Here is a 20,089-nt window from a genome sequence, read left to right as displayed (position 1 = left end):
AGCATAGGATCACTGGGCCTTATGTGTCTCTTGCTTTTTGTTAGATGAAGGACCATTGAACTTCCCTTCGGTTTCTCCAGCAGAGGATGGGCAGGGGAAACACAAGTTCTGTTTTGCTTCTTACCGGCACTATTGATACAAAGGATTCAAAAGTTAGGCACTTTTGGGTTATTATCCTTATTTCTCATGGTCACAGAGCCCTGGAGTACCTGCCCCTAATTGCCTACTAAGTTAAGGCCCCTTTGGATGACAGGTGATTTTTGGAAAAATAATTCACTTTCACTGTCTTAATCAGCTCAATATCATCGGAGGGTAAAAAACAGTTGGCACCATGCAGATAACTTCAAACACACCCATCCAGTTTAAGTGGATAGGTGCCTGAGAATGAATGAATGAACAAATAAAGAAGTCTTTTAAAATAACTATGTTGTATATTTAATATATAAATATTGTGTGTGTGTGTGTGTGTGTGTGTGTGTGTGTGTGTGTGTGTGTGTGTGTGTGTGTTTAACCATGGATATCCCCTAGGACAGGTGAGGTGCTTTTTGGCCATGGTGACTCAACTCTTTTCAGCAAGAAATTCTAATTTGGGCCGGTCCGGTGGCTCAGGCGGTTGGAGCTCCGTGCTCCTAACTCCGAAGGCTGCCAGTTTGATTCCCACATGGGCCAGTGGGCTCTCAACCACAAGGTTGCCAGTTCAACAACTCGAGTCCCACTAGCGATGGTGGGCAGCGGCCCCTGCAACTAAGATTGAACATGGCACCTTGAGCTGAGCTCCTGCTGAGCTCCCGGATGGCTCAGTTGGTTGGAGCGCGTCCTCTCAACCACAAGGTTGCTGGTTCGACTCCCGCAAGGGATGGTGGGCTGCGCCCCCTGCAACTAGCAAAGGCAACTGGACCTGGAGCTGAAGTGTACACAACTAAGACTGAAAGGACAACAGCTTAACTTGGAAAAAAGGCCTGGAAGTACACACTGTTGCCCTTCCCCAATAAAATCTTAAAAAAAAAAAAAGAAATTCTGATTTGCCTGTTAAATGTGATACCTGTCTTGATGTCAACAGTTGGATTAGATCCACCCACATCAGAGAGACTTAGAGACCTTGTCTGCCCTGTCCTATTCTAGGTGAGGACAAGGTAAGCCCAGCTGGCTGAGTGATGGAGCAGCTGGAGACACAAGTGGCTGTTGATTGTGAATTTGAGAGTGACTTGGGACAGTTGAGAAATAGAATAGTTTCTACCTCTTCCAAGGCTGTTTATCTTTGAAAAATACCATGTTTCCCCGAAAATAAGACCTAGCCAAAGACCTACTGCGTCTGTTGGAGCAAAAATGAATATAAGACCCCGTCTTATTTTACTACAATATAAGACCGGGTATAATATAATATATAATAATACCGGGTCTTATATTCATTTTTGCTCCAAAAGACTCATTAGAGCTGATTGTCTGGGTAGGTCTTATTTTCGGGGAAACAGGGTAATGTTGATAACAGCCCAGGCTGACACTGTTCCTCACCAGGGTAGATGACTTCTCGGTGGCTGCATGTGACTTTTGTTCCAATAGCAATTTCCAGCCTGCTGCCGTGGAGTAAAAGTCCAGCCTGGGGCAAGGTTTTTCTGCCCTTAGGTTGTTTCGCATCATCAGTTTCCTTCTACATAAATAAGGGAGCATGATAACACCTACCCTGAAGGCTGGTTTGAAGATGAAATAGTAAAGGTAAAGCATCTCTGAAAGTGCCTAATGCACAGTAGGTGCTCACTACTTTTTATCTCCCCTTTAAATGTAAGGGAAATAGATGTTTTCATATTGGTGTCGTTTAGGGCCCAGCTCATCTGATCTGAAGAGCAGGCGCTGGGATTTGCAGTTGTTGGTCATTGCAGCCTCTTTGCTGAGTCATATGGGATTGGAGGACAGGGAAAAAGCAGTGGTCTAGAATGTGGTCAGGGCTGCGTGTGATCAGCGAAGGCAGCCTGTATTGTCTCTTAGTATTTCCTGGTGGGCCTCTGGAACCTGATCCCCCTTCTCGTGGGTGAGCGTGTGGGACAAGTAACCAGCCGTGGGGGCGTTGTGTGTTTCTGAGTTTCTTGTGATCTGGCTTTATGAATCTTTGATTTCAGCTTAGTCAGTGCTACCCATAACGCTCTGTGGATACTTTAAATAAATGGACAGCAGGATTGTCTGCCAAGTCTGAAATGAGTGACGTTTTTGTGATATGGGGTATAATTAGGAGAGAAGATAGAATGAGAACTTTTAGAAAAATGAGAAAAACTTGTAAAAACAGAGCCAAAGTAAGATTTAAAGGTTGTCTTAAAGAGAAATAGGAGGCATTTGTCAGATTAGGGTTGGTTTTGTGTGTACTCTGCAATGCTTATTCCATTTTTCGTGAGACTATATTTGTGGAACTAGGTACATGTAACGCATTTTGAGAACTATTTTAACTTCTTATATCTAAATATTGTGTGAGTACTGAGTCTTAGAGTATTGTAATATGTTTTATTCCACTAACATCAACAATAAATATTGTTTGAATACGTGCTGTGTAAGAGCCATGTTTAAGATTTAGGAAAGTAGGAAAGCAAATGTTTAAGTCTATTTCTGTCTCAGTAGATAGATATAGATTAAAAGGAGGAATCATTGATTAATGATTTCCCTTATGATTTCCCTATGTTTCCCTTATGACTACCCAGAGATTCATTAGGATGAACTAAAATTAAATAGAATTCACTAGAACCTCCCTCTGAATTCCCTTCCAGATTAAAAATACATGGGGAGCCTTCTGATTATATGCATTCACGTCCCAGCAATCATTCATTCTGTGGCATTTGTTATGCAAACTGCAGCACCAGTCACTTACTACAGCCCAGTTGGCGAAGTTGTGGACTCTGGAGTGATCTGCATTGATTCAAGTCCAGGCCGTGCCACTTACCGATGTGACCTTAACATATTCTTTAGCTTTTTTGGGGACTCGCACTCCAATTTTATTTTCTTCATAATACTTTTTACTTTAGAAATTATCATATTCTTTTGTCTCCTTGTTGGTGATCTGTCTCCCTTCTCTGCATCCCTACTGCTAAACAAGAATTTGAGGTCCGCTGCTACTATGTCTCCAGTGGTTAGAACAGAGGCGGTACCTAGAAAACACTCAGCAACAGCACAGAATACATTTTGTGGAATGAACAGCTGTTAGCAGTATCCTCCTTATAAGCGATAGCACCAAAGGGCTAAGAAAAAAAAAAGTAAGATACCTTTTCTACTCTCTGGGAGTTTATACTTTTGTACCAGGAGGCCAGCATGATGTTGTGGGCAGAACGCTGCTCTCAGAGTCAGCTGATGTGAATTTTATTCTTTGCAGTGCTATTAAATACCTGTGGATTTACACGTGTCTCTTAACTTCTTTGGCCTTTGTGTTCCTGTTCTGAAAGGGAAAGACTTAGACTAGGTTACCTTGTAGGCCCCTTCTTGCTTTAAATGTTGGTGCATGATTTTATTACAAGAATTATAGATTATGACAAAATGATAAGCTGAAAACAGAATACCAAGAAAAGGAAGCAGGAAACAAAAAGAGTTCACAGGAAGTCAGCATGGAGGTCACAATTCTGTGTCTCTGTCCCTATGAATGGCCTTTCCGAGTGTTTGAACCGCAGTTGTTTTCAGATTGCCATTCTCCTGTCCCTGCTGTCCGGCCAATGCCACCTCACTCTCCTCATTCAGTTCACACATTTCTCTTCACTGCTAATCTGCTTTTAAACTGATTTTCCTGGAAGATTTCCTTACTCAATTAAACTTTCCTTAGTTTCATTGTACTGGTAAGGCTAGAGGGGCCTTTGGGATCCTCTAGCACACTCATTTCACTTTTCCAGACATGCAATCGGAATGGTGGTGCTACTTGCTCTGTGTTCTGCCAGGTCAGTGGCAGAGCCAGAGGAAGACCAGGTCTTCTGAGCCCAGCTCCAGAGCTATGGCTCCACTGTATTGTGCTCTATGCCCCATATATTTTATTTTTAATAGACAAGTGTTACTTTATGCCTGACTGTAAGGCATGTGCATATGGATGCTATAGAGAACCCAATGGGGTGCCCTGAAATCTTTTCATAACCCACTTTAGAAGGCTTCCTGCTCTCACTCTAGGTACAAGGCTCACTAAAGATTCGCTGGAGACTTACCTTACCATTAGTTGATGAAGGCAGTAGTGATTAACTAGTAATCAGGTACTATTGCTTGTCTCACACTTGTTTTGCACTCTGCTGAAGTGCTGGGGTTCCCAAAGGAGAAGCTAGAACTGCTCTCAGGTGCTGTCAAGCAAAGGAGGCGGGATGTTAAAGAACAAAATTCAGCCAAGTAAATTTGCATATCTAATTGGTTTTATTAAGCAATTCATAAATCGGACAGCCTCCCATCCAGCAACTAGAAGAGCACTCCAATGAGTTGTACAAAATGGAAGGTTTTTTAAAAGTAGAAGAGTGTGGGACTAAGAAATTGAAAGAGCATTATTTCAGGTCAAGACACCTTCCCTTAGGAGACTACAGGGAATCTCATCAGGCAGATTACCTCATTAGTGTTGATCAGAAAAATTCAGACTGATTGGTTTAAAATTTGACTCCTTGGGAGAAGCTGAAACTGCAGTTAGGTTAGGTATTAAGTCTATCAAGTCTTGGTAGGGCTTAGCTCAAGTGACTCCATTTTGGTCTGTTGTTTCTTTTTAACAAGGACATCCTAGATGTCTCCCTCTCCTTTTTCCATCACCTGCATTCAAGTACCTCCTAAATCTCTCCATTCTTATTCTACTCTCTTAGCCCAAGTTTTCATTCTCTCTGCTTTATTGAGAGACCTCCCTTTATAGGCCTTCCATTTACCCCTTTACTTTCTTCTAATAAACGAATCATTCACCTGCTCAGAATTCTTCAGTGCCTCCTCATCACCTACCAGAGGAAATTTTATCCTATTTCTAAGGCCCTTTGAAATGCAGACCTTGCTTCCTTCGCCTCATTCATCTCTTGCCATTCCCACCTCGGCCTTTACCTCCAGCAGTATGGAGCTTGAGGTCCCTGACTGAGCATGCACCTCTTCTCATGCTTTTGTGCATTGGCATGGGCCAGTTTCTCTACTTGGAATATGGTCTGCCTAGTAAAACCTCATCTTTTAAATGTCAGCTCAAATGCTTCCTCCTCCATGAAGCTCTGTCTATATTCCCATGCAGCCCCCTGTGTTCTTTCTCTTGTATGGGTACTGTACTTGCACATACGCTTCTGCCCTTCACCCTCCATGAAGCAATTATCTTATTGTATGTAATCTCATTATTCAATGGAATATCTCTTTCTTCATTAGAAAGTAAACTCCTAAAGGACAGAATATATCTTTCTCTTTTTAAACCTTATGTTCCCTCAAATGGTGCACATGGTAGGTGAACCAGAAATATTTGTTGAATGAGAGATGTGATTTCACTAAGAAATTAAGCCAAGGGCAGAATAATTTTTTTTTTTCAAGAATAAAGAGCCATTTCGAATGCTGTAGAAATGTCAGAAAGAATTGGGATAGGAATAACAGGACAGTTTGTATTAAGCAATACAGATAGAAGCTTGATTACAGAATGAAGAAGTGAGTAGAGAGGAAATAGATGCAGCTAGTGGAGATCACCAGTTAGAGAAGTAGAGTAATGAAAGGAAAGGGAAAAAAGCAGATAAATTCGACACTCAAAGTATGATGAAACCAAAGATAGTCAGAGCCCATTTTGTGTGAATACTTGCCCTTTAGGAGCAATTGGAATGGAGCATGCCCATTGCAATTTCATTTATTACCTTCTCACTAAAATTGCCTGAGAAGAAAATGGGCATAGAGAAGAGTATGAAGCAGACATTTTTTTTTTTTTTAAATCTAAAGGATCCTAAAGAGACAGTGAAAGGCCAATGTTGTTCTCTGCTCGTTGTAACTCCCCTCCCCTCCCTTACCCATTTACTGGTGAAATATGAGTAATGAGCAGAAAAGACAGAGGAGAATAGAATAGTTTTGAGTGATAAGAAAATGTAAGGTATATATGTGTAGGTGGAATACTTGTGTCAACTCTACAGATAGGCAATTACAGAATAGAAGTGGAACTTCTTCTGGGACTCGCCCTTGGCGCTGCTGTAATTTTCCCCAACTCTGAGTCAGGTCTCCTTAGCCAGTGATGCATGGTATAATCCCCTGACTTCTCTTAGCCCTGCAGAGTTACATAGGGGACTCAGGAAACACACTTATGGGCTTTAGGCATCACCAACACAATTGCCTGCCTAGCCATGAACTTGGAAAAGCATTTACAGCGGGTTGTCTGGGACTATGCTGTATAGGTCAAAAAGAACATGCCATCATAGAGATGAGTTATAGTTACGATGATCAGCTCTTGGAGTTAAGACAGATCAGGGTATTTGGTTACAGGAAATGGGACACTTTGTATGCTTGCTATAAAGAAATTGAGAACAGTGGAGTTTGAATGAAAAAGTGAAGAACATTATTTTGCTCAAATACTGACACATAAGTGAGATAGTATGTGAAAAGTAGATACAGCGGGCACTCAGTACATGTTAGTTTCCCCTTCTTATATGATACAAACTTTGAAGTATTCATAATTATTTTTACACTTTAAGCTCCATTCCTAAACATACATTAAGATTCTTGAGGGCAGGGCTAGGTCTTAGGGTACTTTGCCTCTGTGGCCTCCTAGCACAGTACCTGGCCCATTCAAAGCTGGCTTTCTCATCTTTTTCTGTTTACAGGCTGCTATTCAAAGTACTCTTTGAATGAATTTTGAATGAATGAATTTTCCATTTTGTGGATCATCAGAATCTTTTTTATGTCCTTGTCTATGTGGCTGTGTCCCAGAACTGAACTAGAAGAAGGTTAATTGGATATAGGGCAGGAGCGAGATTGTGTGTGTGTGTGTGTGTGTGTGTGTGTGTGTGTGTGTGTGTGTGTGTTTCGTTCACATTCTCAAACCAAAAATAAATGATCTGTGGATTATTCAACTTCAGTGTTCTTTCGTTCATTCAGTATTCTGAATTATCCCGTACTTCTTGCCTTCTTGCTGATGAAAAGTGGCCAAGATTGGTGTATTCCTTAGCAGAAAGTTATAGTCAGAGTTCTTGGCAGAGAAGATGTGGCGTTTAATCCTGTGTGGAAAATGGCATTGTGGAAACAGATCAGGCTGTTACACGCAGACATCCTGACTGAGGTCCAGTTAATGCAGTTTCTCCCCAGGCCCCTGAGGGGCTCTCTATGAGTTGGTAAATAACCAAAGTTCTTGGTGAGGACTGTTTTTATTTCTTTTAATTGGAAACAAACAAGATTCAGTTTTACCATAAACCAGGTTTTCCCTGGGGCTAAGGGCAAATTAAGTTGGGTGGGGGATGGGGACAGGAGTGGGGCAGCAGCGAAGGGGGAAGCAGGGAAGCTGACAGGACTCTTTCTGGAAAACAGCACAGCTTGCAGTCTGTCCTTGAGTTCCACAGCCCTTCCTTGTATCTGGCAATTGGTCTGTGATAGGGTTTCTATGGAAATACCCCCTCTCCCATGAGTCCTTTGTCCTTTAGGACTGAAGAACTTCTTTCCAGATGCATTAGCCTCTCCTCTCCTTGGCCCTCCTCAGGGGCACAATACAAGGCTTTCTATATCTTCCCTTTCTTGTACCTTCAGGACCCACACACTTTCAGTTTAAGAGCTTTGATCTATATTAACGAGAGGGGTACAGGCAGGTGGTGACAAAATTAGCAGTTGGGAAACCATAGTCATAAAACATCTTGAAACATTTGTTCTTCATTGAGTTTGATCTTCAACCAGATGTAAACTAGACTTGTTATTTTTTCCTTGAGCTTCTAAAAGTTCTTATAGGAGTTCGCTACTTGTTTCTAGGGAAATCAGCTATCCCAGTCTACTCAAGGTTAGCTCCTAAATCAAGCAAGCTACTTCTACTTTTGCTGGCAGTACAATCAAATTGGCACTGCTGCTAGGACAGTTTCCTAAACTTATTTCTGTGAAGAGGCCCTCAGGGCACCAGCATTTGTGCTCTGCAGCTGGCACCCTCCTGAGTCCTGTCCTCATGGCTAAAAGGGATGGTGCTGGCCTTTCTGGTCCCCAAAGACTTTTCATTGGGCTTTCGACCAACCCATCAGTGGACTCTTGGAAGTCTCTCTAGGCCTGACTCCAGTTCTAGGAAGTCCTGCCCTCTCCCTGGGCACATTGCTTTGTCTTGATTGGCTTTCCCGTGGCTTTTCACCAGCATGTGGTTGAGACAACTCCACTCTTAGGCATAAGTTGTTTTTTTCAGGTATAGTCAACAACTTGTTTATTTCTATGGTTTCATATGTGGCCTTCTGGCCTCATAGGAAGTGTCACTATTTGGTAAACTGTCTTATCTCATATCAGTGCCCATTGACTAGTCAGAGCAAATTCTTGTCACTTTTTGTTTCAAGGTTTTGGCTGCATTGGACTTTCCAGATGTACTTGCTTTCTGGCTGAGGGCTGCCTCCTACATGGCAGGGGCAAAAGACACTTTCAGCAGAATGAACATTCAAGCTCTTTCCAGCCCCTCTCCCTGAAGTTCAGATCTCCCTCAATGTTATCACTGAGGCCATTCCTGCCATCCACCCCTTCCTCGCTCCAAGTGAATGCTATGGGCCAGCATTATCAATGTGAAAGAACAAAGAATTCAGGGACAGAAAACCTGGATTGAAATCCTCATTCCTTAGCTTACCAACGGTTCGTTCTTAGACATGTCGTGTGTCCTCTTGAATTCTTATTTATCTTTAAAATGAGAACGAGAATATATACATATTTTATCTACTTCATGACTTTGGAAAGATCATACGGAAGTGTGTGGAAGTACTTTGTAGATTGGAAAGCACTGTTTAAATGTGAAGGTTTAGTGTTAGTATTAAATTGAACATATTAGTATGCAATATCTTTAATACATTGAAAACAGCAGCCAATATTTGCACTAAAAGAGGTTTTCTCTGATGTAGCCAACATATTTCCAAAGCTTGGGCAGAGCTACCATTCTCACTGGCAATAATTGCTCAGGTTTGGATTTGTCATTGCTCTGTGTGCAGTTCAAAGGGAGCAGAGCACTGGGTCAGGTAGGAAAAAAAAAAAGAAAGAAAATTATTGAATTAGGCCCTAACTATGTCACAGGGAAGAGACAGCCAGGCTTCTGTGTGAGATGGGGCTCAGTTGGCCCAAGTGGAAGATGCAATTATTGTGGTGAGGTCTGTGGGATCATGTAGAAGAGACCTTTAAAGCAGAAGGGACAATATGAGCAAAGTTTGGAGGGACAAGTGTACATGGTGTGTTTGGGGAGCACAAGTGGTTTAGTGTAAATAGAACATTGGGGACTTAAGCCAAACTTTCTGTAGAGGAAGTTGAGAAGTTGGGAAGAGGAAGTTGGTTTCATGTTGTAAGGCCTTGCATGTGAGGTAAAGATCTTTGGACTGTAATCTGTGACATTAGAGGAAACTGTCAATGGATTTGAACCAGGGAAGAGGCATGTTTAGAGCTGTTTTAGAAGATAATAGGTGGTGGTCTAGGCACATTTGTGTGCCAGGACTGGCTAGTGTCAGCTAAATGTGCCCATTGCTTCCCAACTGTGATTTTAGTGACATCATGTTGGCAGCTTGAAATCAACCACAGTGGGAGTACATATACCACAGAATTCAGCAAATGATACAAATCAGTCCCTTTTCTGCCCCAAGCTGGCTGTTAAAGATTTATCAGCACATTTAAAGGTCATTTCAATAGCGTAGGACTTCAGTCGTTAGCAAACCTGGTTACAAATCTTCCAGGCCCCACCCCAGGCCCCCGAGTCAGAGCTCAGGGCAAGTGAGTAGGTGGGAAACTACTTTTTTAAGTTTTCAGGTGATTCTTATGCAGTGAGTCTGGTCCTGGTCTTTGGACCAGGACAACGACAGTGGGGATGGAGAGGAGGGGATGGACATAAAACATGTTTCACAATAGGAACAACAGAACTCAGGGACAGGTTGGAGTAGAGAAGAGGGAACTGCCAGAACTATTTCTGAATTTCCTTGTTTGGACAACTAAGTGTATGGATGATGATACAGATAGCTGGGCTGAGGAAGGCAGACATGAGTTATGTGGTACAAGAGGTGAGAGTGGTGTTGGGGAGAGGGGGTACTTTGGGACATGCTAAGTGAGGAGCCTGGGAGGCAGGGTTTAGGCAATGTCCTGTAAACAGTTGGATTTAGGGAACTGGTGCCTGATGGAACAGTTGAAGCTAGTGGTACAGACAGGTTTGGGAGTCAACATGTGGCTTGTTGAAGCTATGGGTTTGGATGAGATTGTTGGGAAACAATGTGTAGAGAAGTGGACTGTGGGCAGAACTCTAGTTAAACAACTTTTCAGAGGTTGGTTGAAGAGAAGCTAAGAAGAGATCAAGCAAATGGCAGTTTGTATATTGATTACTGAAGTCAGTGGGTTCCTTGGGAGGATTTCCTTTAGGTTTTTCTAGAATTTCCAAAATCCTACCAGAAACCATGCATGCATTTTTCTGTGATAAGGTAACCTAAAACATTAAGTTTGTTTGGCTTGAGTTCTATCAACCCACTGTAGTGAGGATGTTCCTGGATGCTGATCTGAAGTTCTGAGTGGTAGTTGTGTGCCGTTGATTGCACACACACACACACACACACTCACACACTCACACACACACACTCTAACTAGGAGACAAACTGTATTTAGTCAATTATCTCTTTCAAAACATTATAGTTGGGAATACAGTTTAAGGGTTATTGGTATGGAGGAAGTAGGGACATGTGGGGAAACAAAGCCGAGGCTCTCACTGTGTCCTGGAAAGTCTCCTGACTTGCCCTTAAGAAAAGAAATCAGTGGAAAAGGAACTTGAACTCCTCATTTTGAGCAGTTTGGATAAAGGAACCAGGATCTAGATGATTGTCCAAAATAAGGTTTGGGGGTTATCTGGACAAAATGGCTTCTGGTAATTGCATGGGGTTTAAGAACTCTCTGCAGTTTCCTAGCACTTCTTCCTTCTCCAATGTGAAGGCCCTGGATTGGGAAGCAAGGGGTTTTCTAAAGGCTGGAGGGGGCACAAGGGACTGGGAGGGAAGACAGGGAAGGGGGGGTATAGGCTGGCCTTTTAGTCTCCACTGCCCAGGGCCTTAATGAATTCTCACAGACTTCAAATTCTGGGAAGCAACTTTGTTAGCCACACTGCCCCCTGAGTAAAGGTTTACTACTAAGTGACCTGATTAATTTGTATTTACTTTCTTCGGAGGGCTTTAGATTTCGCTATGAAGCTAGGTAGTGATGGAGGCCAAGGAAGTGACGAGAATATAGGGAACCAGACAAAAGTGGTGTGTTCCTTTAGCAAGAGCAATTGAAGAGAGTTTAAGTGGACACAAGTTCTCATTGCCCCCTTCAGGCCCCGTTTGAGGAATGTAGTGGGGTAAGTATGATTCTGTGTGTGGTAAGAGGCCTAGAATTTTATTGCGAGTGAGGGATCCTTTATCCTTTGTGAAAAATATCTCAGAACAGAGTATTAGGGAGCATAATTAATTTTTTTCCCAACCCAAACTTGGTTATCTGTATTCATGAAAGCCAAAGATTGGCATGGAAATTTAAAACTCATAGACATTTCAGAAAAAAAGCAAAAAAACAAAAAAGCTATAGCCTTGGGCTTCAAAATCTTATCCTGCTTTTACAGTGTCTGCCATATTTGGAAGGCTCACATATGTCTAATTCTAATTGGTTTCTCCAGAGCACTAATGTCCAAAACACAGTCTGTTGGAAACGTGTATAAATGGATGGCACATCAGGAATTCATACTGAACAGTGGGTTCTTGAGGTCACAGTCCATGCCTGACACATCCAGTAAGGCCTAGCAGGCTACTTTCAACACAGGCATTCAGCAAATGTTGATGACATTTGGAAGCACGTTGTTATCTGGAGGGAGAGTGTAATCTGTACAGATTTAGGAGGACTCAGCAAGGAGTACTTCTGCATTGGCCAGGGAGTAGTCAGTGAAAGTGGAGAGCCGGAAGAGAGGACAAAGCTAGATATTTGTGTATTCATTTATCAGACACATTCGTACACCTAATAGGTTTAGGCCTGGTGCTGGGCACCAGGAATGGAAAGAAATGACCAAATAGGATCTTTGGTCTCAAATAACTTATAGTGCGGTAGAAGGTAGAGAGTGCTGATAATTAATTACTGTGTCTTAGGGAGTATGATAAGTGGTATGATAAAGGGCAGTCCCAGGTGATAGAGGACCATACTGTGGGCAGCAGCCATCAAGGAAGGCTTCCCTTAGAAGGTACTAATTTACAAGGATACTAATTGTTATAATAGTACTTACTGAATGCCAGATACCTTTCTAAGTGTTTTGTGGGTATTAATGTATTTCATTTTTATAACTCCAATGAAGAAGATACTTTTATTGTCCCCATTTTATGGAGGTTTAAATTGAGTAGAGTAGGTAGAAAGAGTCAAGATTTGAGTGCAGACTGTGTAAAGCTAGAACCCTCAGGTTTGGTCCCTGAACTGTACTGCTTCAGCAATTGGAGTGAATGAAACAAAGAGAGGAGTAGAGAAAAGGATATATCAGGCCAAGAGAAGGCATATTTAATGCCAGAGACAAATAGAATGACTGGAGTGGAGAGTGAAATTCTGGAGTGGATGTGAGAGATGTGGGATCTGAGAAGATACACAGCAGTCAGCTTATTGGGCTTTTATTGCTAAACTAAGGAGTTTGAACTGTGTTCTGAAATTATGGGAAGCCTGAAGGATTTTAAGAAAAGACATGATCAGATCTGCATTTCAGGAAGATCATTATTGTGTCAATGTCACAGGTAGACTGGAGTGGGGCCAGATTGGCAACAGGAAAAGCAGTTAGGAGTCTATTAAAGCATTACCTATGAGGAGTGAGGAGAGTAGGATCGAAGGCAGTGGCAGTAGAGTAATGGATGGAAGATGGGGTGGATTTGAGGGATAGTAAGGAAGTAGAATTAGAATCTGCAGGACTTGGTGTGAAATTGATGTAGAGGTACATTTATAGTTTGAATGAATCCTTACTTGTGGAGAACAAGCAGAGGAGAAAAAGATGGTGAATTCAGTATTAGGCATGTTCAGTTTGAGATTCCTGTAAGATATTCAGGAGAGCCCAATACCAGTGCAAATGTATGATAAAAATAAGTGTTATTAATATTTGTTTGGTACTTATTATTTACCACACCTTTTGTTAAGTGCTTTATATTAGTTAACTTGTTCAATCTTCAAAACAGGTCTACTTATATTTTAACAGATGAGGGAACAGGAATGTAGAGAGAGGTAAATAAGCTGCTCTGAGTTACTCAGATAATAAGTGGCAGAACTGGAACTCAAATCTTGGCTTTGATCTGGAAACCTCTACGATGTCCAGTAAAGCTTCCTCTGCTGATGGAAATGTTCTATATCTGTACTGTCTACTATGGAAACTAATAGCTACACATAGTTATTGAGTACTTGAAATGTAACTAGTCCTACTAAGGAACTGAATTTTTAATTAATTTAAATTTAAATAGCCACATGTGGCTAGTGATAGCTCAGCTCTCGGCTCTGCTATCTTTGGAAGTCATCAGCATACCTACCATAATTGAAGCCTTGGATGTGGATAAAATTCCTCAGAGAGGTACTGCGGTGGACTTGAATCTTCTGTGTGTCCCAGGCCTATTTGAGAATCTGACAAATGCTATAAATCCTCTCCCATGAATATATAATACTGCACAGTATTTTGATAACAATTTCAGGGGTCCATGAAACTTAGGTTCCCTTGGTATAAAGCTGGAAGAGGAAGGAACCCAATAAAAAGAAACTCCTTGAGACTGGAGATCTCTTCTATTTTGTTTACTGCTCTATTCTCAGTATCTAGATTGTAGAATAATGCCTGGTACATACTTTGTATTTGATAATTTATTAAATGAGTGGCTGACTGAGTCCTGGGAAGCATTTCAGGCCCAAGCAGAAGAACAGTCCATGAAATTCCCTAAAAATAGAGGAAAACAAAAGATGGACAAAATCCAAGAACCAAGAGAGGGTGGTGACAAAGAAAGCACGAGTGTGAAGCTTAAAGGATGGGCATAATCATCCGTGTCAAACCTGCCTGGTGGTCAAATAAGAGTCGGATGTAACAGATGTTATTGGCTTTGGCAGCAGCAGAGGTCCTGGTTGATTAAACCAAGGCGGGCTGGTGGTATGGGCCAGATGGCAATGGACTAATTCATGAACCAATGGTGAGGAAGTAGAGGCAGTGAGTGTGATGTCCAGTGGGTCTCTATCTTGCTTGCCCACCCGAATCAGTGGGAAGCTGTTAAAACACATTGCTGGACAGGTTCAAACTCTGACTCGGTAAGTTTGGGGAGGGGCCAAGGAAGCTGCATAGTAAAGCTCCCAGCTTGTTCTGATACAGTTTTGATAGAAGTTTGGCAATCACCAAGTAAAGTATTCTTTCAATAAAATATGGCCCCGAGGGGAAAGAAGGTGAAATAAAGGAGTTGAAAGAAAGCTCTTTCTTTCTTTCTTTAAAGACAGAGATATGGGCATGTTTACAGGTAAACGAACTGTTAAATAGAGAAGTGGTAGTGAGTTGTATTGAGTTAACAGATATTTAGCTGTATTCTGAAACCCTGAATCTTTGACCAGTTTCCTACCTTGCTGCAGGTTCCCATGGGAACCATTAAGCAGAAAGTACTGCTAACTTTGTATACAAATTATCAAATTTCACTCTGAGAGTGTTATTTTCTAAGTAGTTTTTGAAAACATTCAGGTATGTTTTCTAAGAAGCTGGCAATTATTGGCAGTGCTCCAAATCACATCTGTTTCCTTGTTTTCTATTAGACTTTCCTATATTCGCCAGATGACAAACAGAAACTATTCTCTTTTATTCTCCACTTCTTTGTTACCTGTCTTTCTTCCCCCATACACCTTTTCTACTTAAACTGAAATGGTAAATGCCAGACTCATTCCACAGGTGCATATAATTCAGCATGAAAACCCAGCCTTCTCTTTTGTCAGTGATGGTGTGACTGATCCTACTTTTCCAGTTACTGCCTCTCAACATTTTTACCATATTGTCTTCCTCCCAAGCATTCAATGTTTCAAAATATTTATCTGTCAAACTAACTGAATATTAAGTAAATTGATGTCCACCTTTTATGGCATACCTACCAATGCCCCAGATTATTTTTCTAGATGGTCTTTACCATTTCTAATCTTCACTGCAACCATTTCAGGCATGTGGTATATCCCCATTTGACACTTAGAAAAATTAAATAATTTGCCCATTATCACCCTGCTACGTGGCCAAGTCAGGACTAAAACTTGTATTTCTGATCCCAAATTCTGAGCTCAGATATTGTGATAGGATTACTCAGAACTCAATCCTCAATACAATTCTATAAATGGTATTTTATTGTTCATGTTTTTCCGAGAAATAGGCTGGGAGGATAAGTGATTTGGCCAAAGTTATAGGACCAATAGGAAACAAAGCTGGGGGTAAACCTAGGTTTGTCTGTCTCCATGCTATTTTTAATATATCTGCTGCCTAAAATAGTTTATTTCCCCATTTTTATTAATCAAAGACATATCAATCAAAGCCATTCTTGAGCTGTTTGAAGCTTCCAATTAGCATGAGATAATTGGTGCTCACACAATAAATTGCTTGGCTTCAGCCAAAAGCAAAGAAATGTGGTAAATTAGTCTGCACAGCCTTAGTGTGGATAAATACACGGTTTCCATTAGGCTCTGGAAATACTAATTTACAGCTTGCACATCCCCATAAGTACTTGGAATCTCCTGAATCTCTCAGAAACCCTTCTGAGTGTAGGAGGCCAAGACCTGTTTGGTGTTGTCTGAGAGAAAGAGCTGTTTCTACTTGTGAAGCACCAACTCAGAAAAGGTGCCAAATTCAATCTCCCTAGCGGCGATGCTGTACTTGGCAGAGGGCAAAAGGACACCTTTCTGTACTTTCTGCAAGTGTCCAGGGTTGGGGGAGGGAGGAAGGAAGATCAGTGGAATCATCAGGATTCCGGTAGAGATCAGGAATTTACCCAGCTTGCATTGCTGAGCTTCCTGGGATAGCCTATGAATTTTTGCCTTCTGAAGTGTGCTTTGGCTCAGATTACAACAGATTTTTCCCAGCTCTTTCCAGTGGTATTAGCTTAATGTGACCTTCTAGGCTAGCTTTAATTAAGCACTAGCTTGCGGGTGGAGAACAAAACCAGGATTCCAGATTCGGTTCACCTCAGCTGGTTTTCCTCAGGAATATTTCAGAATTTAAAGAAGCACTTCCCCACCTTATTTAGTAACACAGTCTAGTGTTTCCGAATTTAATTTATACAGTATTTTTTATCTGAAGCTTGAATTTACAACAGGATGGATTTAAATTATCCCAATGTCTTCTCCTGCTATCTTGGGGTAATGGCAACAGTTGCTTATGCAAGTTCCCTTCCTTGCAACGTTAAGCTGGATTTCAGTCATCTGGTGCCCAGGGTAAATCATTCCAATCCTAATTTTTCTCTAGGTACCCCGCCCCCCCCCCCCGGCTTTCTAACAGACATTTTTATCTGTTAGTGCCCTCTGCTGGATTCCTCCAGTTTCTTCTCAACTTCCGTAAGCTGTAGAGCCCAAACTGGACACACTGCTTCACTAAAGCCTTGACTAAAATGGAGTGGTTGGGGGTGTGGCCCTTGACCTGGCATTCTGTTCTCCCCTACAAACACCCTAGTATGGTGGATGCTTTTTTCATGCCTCAGAAGACTTGCAGATTCTTTTCGGGCGCTGCCTGGTATACAGGTGGCCTGTATCATTTGAACAAGCTCATAGAAGAGATGAATTGAAGGAGTTTATGTGAGAGGGTGAGGCAATGTTTGAATCTCTGGAAATTCTGCTAAACAATATTATTTCATGAGATCGAGTGGAGGAATGGTTGGCATCCATCTCACTTAGTTAAGACTGTTGAAAAACAAGTTCCACATACCGAAGGAGAGAGGAACAAGCCCTTCCTGGGGGCGCTAGAATACCCCACGCACTCAATGGCTATTTCCACCATTGATTTATCTGCTGTCCCCTCCTGTTCAGCGTTCACTTCTCTGATGTGTTCCCTGACAAACCCCACAACAGAAATTTGCCACCTCACCTTGTCCAATTCCTTCCAGTGTTGCTGCATCGCAATACACAGAGAATACTTGTGCCTCCTAGATTGGGAGCTTTTACGTCCCCATCGCTTAGCACAATGCCTGGTACATGATAAATGTTTGGTAAATGGAGCTAAAGTGGAATGCCTTTTCTTGTCACTTCTGCTTTCCTTGAATCTAACCGAATTTCAAGTGTAAAAAACTTTGTGGTTGAGACAATCTTCTCTCACCTACCCTATAAGTGATCTGTCTTTATTCTGTTTCTGTAGTATTTAATATTTACTTTTAAGAGTCACCATTTTCTACTTTTAAAAGTAGTTACTTATATTGACTTTCCAGATTGTAAACATCTTGAGAGCAGGATCCTTGTCTGATTCATATTTTTATTTTCTACAACCCACAAAATAATGCTTTGCACATAATAATAATACCTAGAATGTATATAGTAGTAGATATGCACAAAGCACTATTACCCATACATCATATATGATCTTTAATCCTTACAATAGCTTTACAAGGTAAGAACTATTACAACATCTGTGTCCATTTTGTAGCCAAGAAAAATGATGTTAAATAATTTGCTCAGGGTCAGATAATTAGCAAGTGGAAGAGCTTGGATTCCATCCCAGGCCGCAGATTCCAGAGTGTAAACTTAACAGTTGCCTTGATGCTGCCTCTTGTTAGCATATGTGCACATGGAGGGCATTATATAAATCCCTGTTGAGTGAATGCAGGTTGATATTTCTTAGTTATTTAGAACCAATCAACAATTGAAGGTGATTCATTGTTGCTTTGATCTCTACCATCTGAACTGTTTTCTAAGCAACCAGAGGTTGGTTCTAGTTTTGGTTCCAGAAGTGCAAGATGGGTTGGCCGCCTTACAGTTCCGGTTTGTAAGTCAACAGTGCCATCTAGTGGTATATATTGCTAATATCAGCTCAGAATATTTTTCTGAAACCGTGATACAGGGTCATTTAGTTCTGGGCGTCTCTTTTTTAACTTAACTTTAAGTTTTGATTGCCAGAGAGAGGATAGGGTGGGGAGGAAGAACCAGTCCATTATGGCTTAAATGAAATCAAGTTTGATCTCTTCCTTTAAGAGGACGTAATGCTGATTCTGGTCATTTGGGTTGGTTAAACCCTGTTGGCTGTTAGTGTAAAACACTGGGCTCCCTTTTACTTCTCACATGTGCTGCCAACGGTCTCTCTTGGTATTCCTCTCTTGATGTTCACCTCTGGAGCTGTGTCAGCTTTGAAATTTGAGTTCTATCTTCTTTGGATTGCCTACTGTAGTATAACACATATCCCAGCGTGCTTGATGCATAACAGGTCAGTCATAGTGTAAGAAATCCCATGGGTCAACAACACGATAGCACAATTTTGTCATAAGGAGTTTTTAATAGGGAAGTCTATGAGACCTGGCAAAGGGGAGTGATGAATAGCTACTCCATAGTGAACAAATGGCAAAAAAAGTGTTTTGTGTAGAGGAGAAAGGGATTGTGTACACTCCCACTTATGCCAGCAACTGGATGCTTTGTGTACAATGCCGTTCTGGAGCAAGCATTTACCCTATGAGATTGTTCAGGTTGCAGTTTGCCGGGAATCTAAAGTACCCTGTAGAGCTCAATGCATTTTGTTGCGGTGGACAATTCCGTCAGAACAAGGAAACAATTTTGGTTCTATTGGAGCCTGGGTTATAGAGACATTTATGGAAATAGGAATTTATTATTAAGAGAATCTATGCAAAGCAGGGGTTTACTAACTTTTTTCTGTAAGAGGCTAGGTAGTGAATGTTTTAGGCTTTGTCAGTCTAGTGGTTCCACTACTTAACTACTCAGCTCTGCCACTGTAGCAAAAAAAAACACCCAGCCATAGATAGTATGTAAATGTATGCAAATGAACGAGTGTGGCTGTGTTCCAATAAAACTTTATAACACTGAAGTTTGAATTTCATAATTTTCACGTCATGAAATATGCTTTTTCTAATTTTTTTCTTTCCCCAATCATTTAAAAAGGCAAACATGGGTTTAACTCACCAGGGTGCAAAAAACAAGAAGCTCCAGATTTGGCCATGGGGCTGTAGTTTGGGGACTGCTGATTAGATGCCTGGAGTAGTTAATAACTAGAAATTAATAAAAATTATTTGTTCATAAACTGTATGTTCAGTTAGTGCCATGAGGTGTCTGAACAGCTTTTCTTTATCTTGAGTAAGATGAAGAACAGTTAAATTTCTTGTAACCTTAATATAAGCATTTTAAAGAATCTGAACTGAAAGCTCTGTAATCATCTTGCCTATAGGGCTTTAAAGAGTAGAAGGACTCCACCCTTTAATCCTTCTTTTACCTCAGTCTCCTCAGGTTTCCCTGGAGGCAGAGAAGCAGATCAGGTGACCCCTGACCCCATCAAATCTTTCGCCCTACTGGAATTTCCCTTCCCCCCACATCTCCCCCCCCCCCACACACACACACAGTCTACCAGCTCCTTGAAGTTCTCCCTTGAGGTTGAAGAATGGGGTTGTTATCCTGTCCTAGAGATTCTCGGAGGCCCAGGTACGGAGAATGCTGGAGGCATGTGCTCACTCTGATCTTATAGCCAGGGAAGGACAGGCCGGGAGTTTCCTCTTTTGCTTTAGGTGTGCTGGGTGGGCTTGTCACCAAACTTGTGTCGTTTCTCATATCCACTGATGGCAGCACACCTCTGTGTAAACTTACATGGGGAACTTGTATCTTTAAAATTTTGTAACCCCATTTCTTTGTCAAGCTGAAGTCTAAATGACCTCCCCCCAAGGTTGAGAAAGAAGCTGGACCTTAACGGTTCATATCCTGTCTTTCCTCAGCAGCCAACAGAGTAGCCAGCAGAGCAGCCATGATGATGATTCAAGCAGGTTCCTGAGTCCTCGGGTACGGGAAGAAAGGTAAGATCAAACGA

At 41.6% G+C, this 20,089-nt stretch overlaps 1 protein-coding gene across 7 annotated transcripts in view; it reads left to right on the top strand.

The window, feature by feature from the left end:
- GRAMD1B (GRAM domain containing 1B) overlaps positions 1-20,089 on the top strand; it is a gene marked incomplete at its 5' end in the record, with an annotated part of 168,168 nt that overhangs the window by 12,211 nt on the left and 135,868 nt on the right. For 6 of the 7 annotated variants that reach the window (XR_013992506.1, XR_013992507.1, XM_081037370.1 and 3 more), the window contains one exon: positions 19,998-20,075. The exons of the other annotated variant lie outside the window; for it this stretch is intronic. Coding sequence is in view for 4 of the 6 variants with exons in the window: in XM_081037370.1 (XP_080893496.1) it covers positions 19,998-20,075 (78 nt within the window). The remainder of the gene's footprint in view (positions 1-19,997; positions 20,076-20,089) is intronic. 7 annotated transcript variants of the gene reach the window in all.

This window comes from Rhinolophus hipposideros (assembly GCF_964194185.1).
Source record: "Rhinolophus hipposideros genome assembly, chromosome: 24".
NCBI lineage: Eukaryota > Metazoa > Chordata > Mammalia > Chiroptera > Rhinolophidae > Rhinolophus > Rhinolophus hipposideros.
Note: the sequence above shows the minus strand (reverse complement) of the source record. Positions and strands in the feature narration are given on the sequence as shown.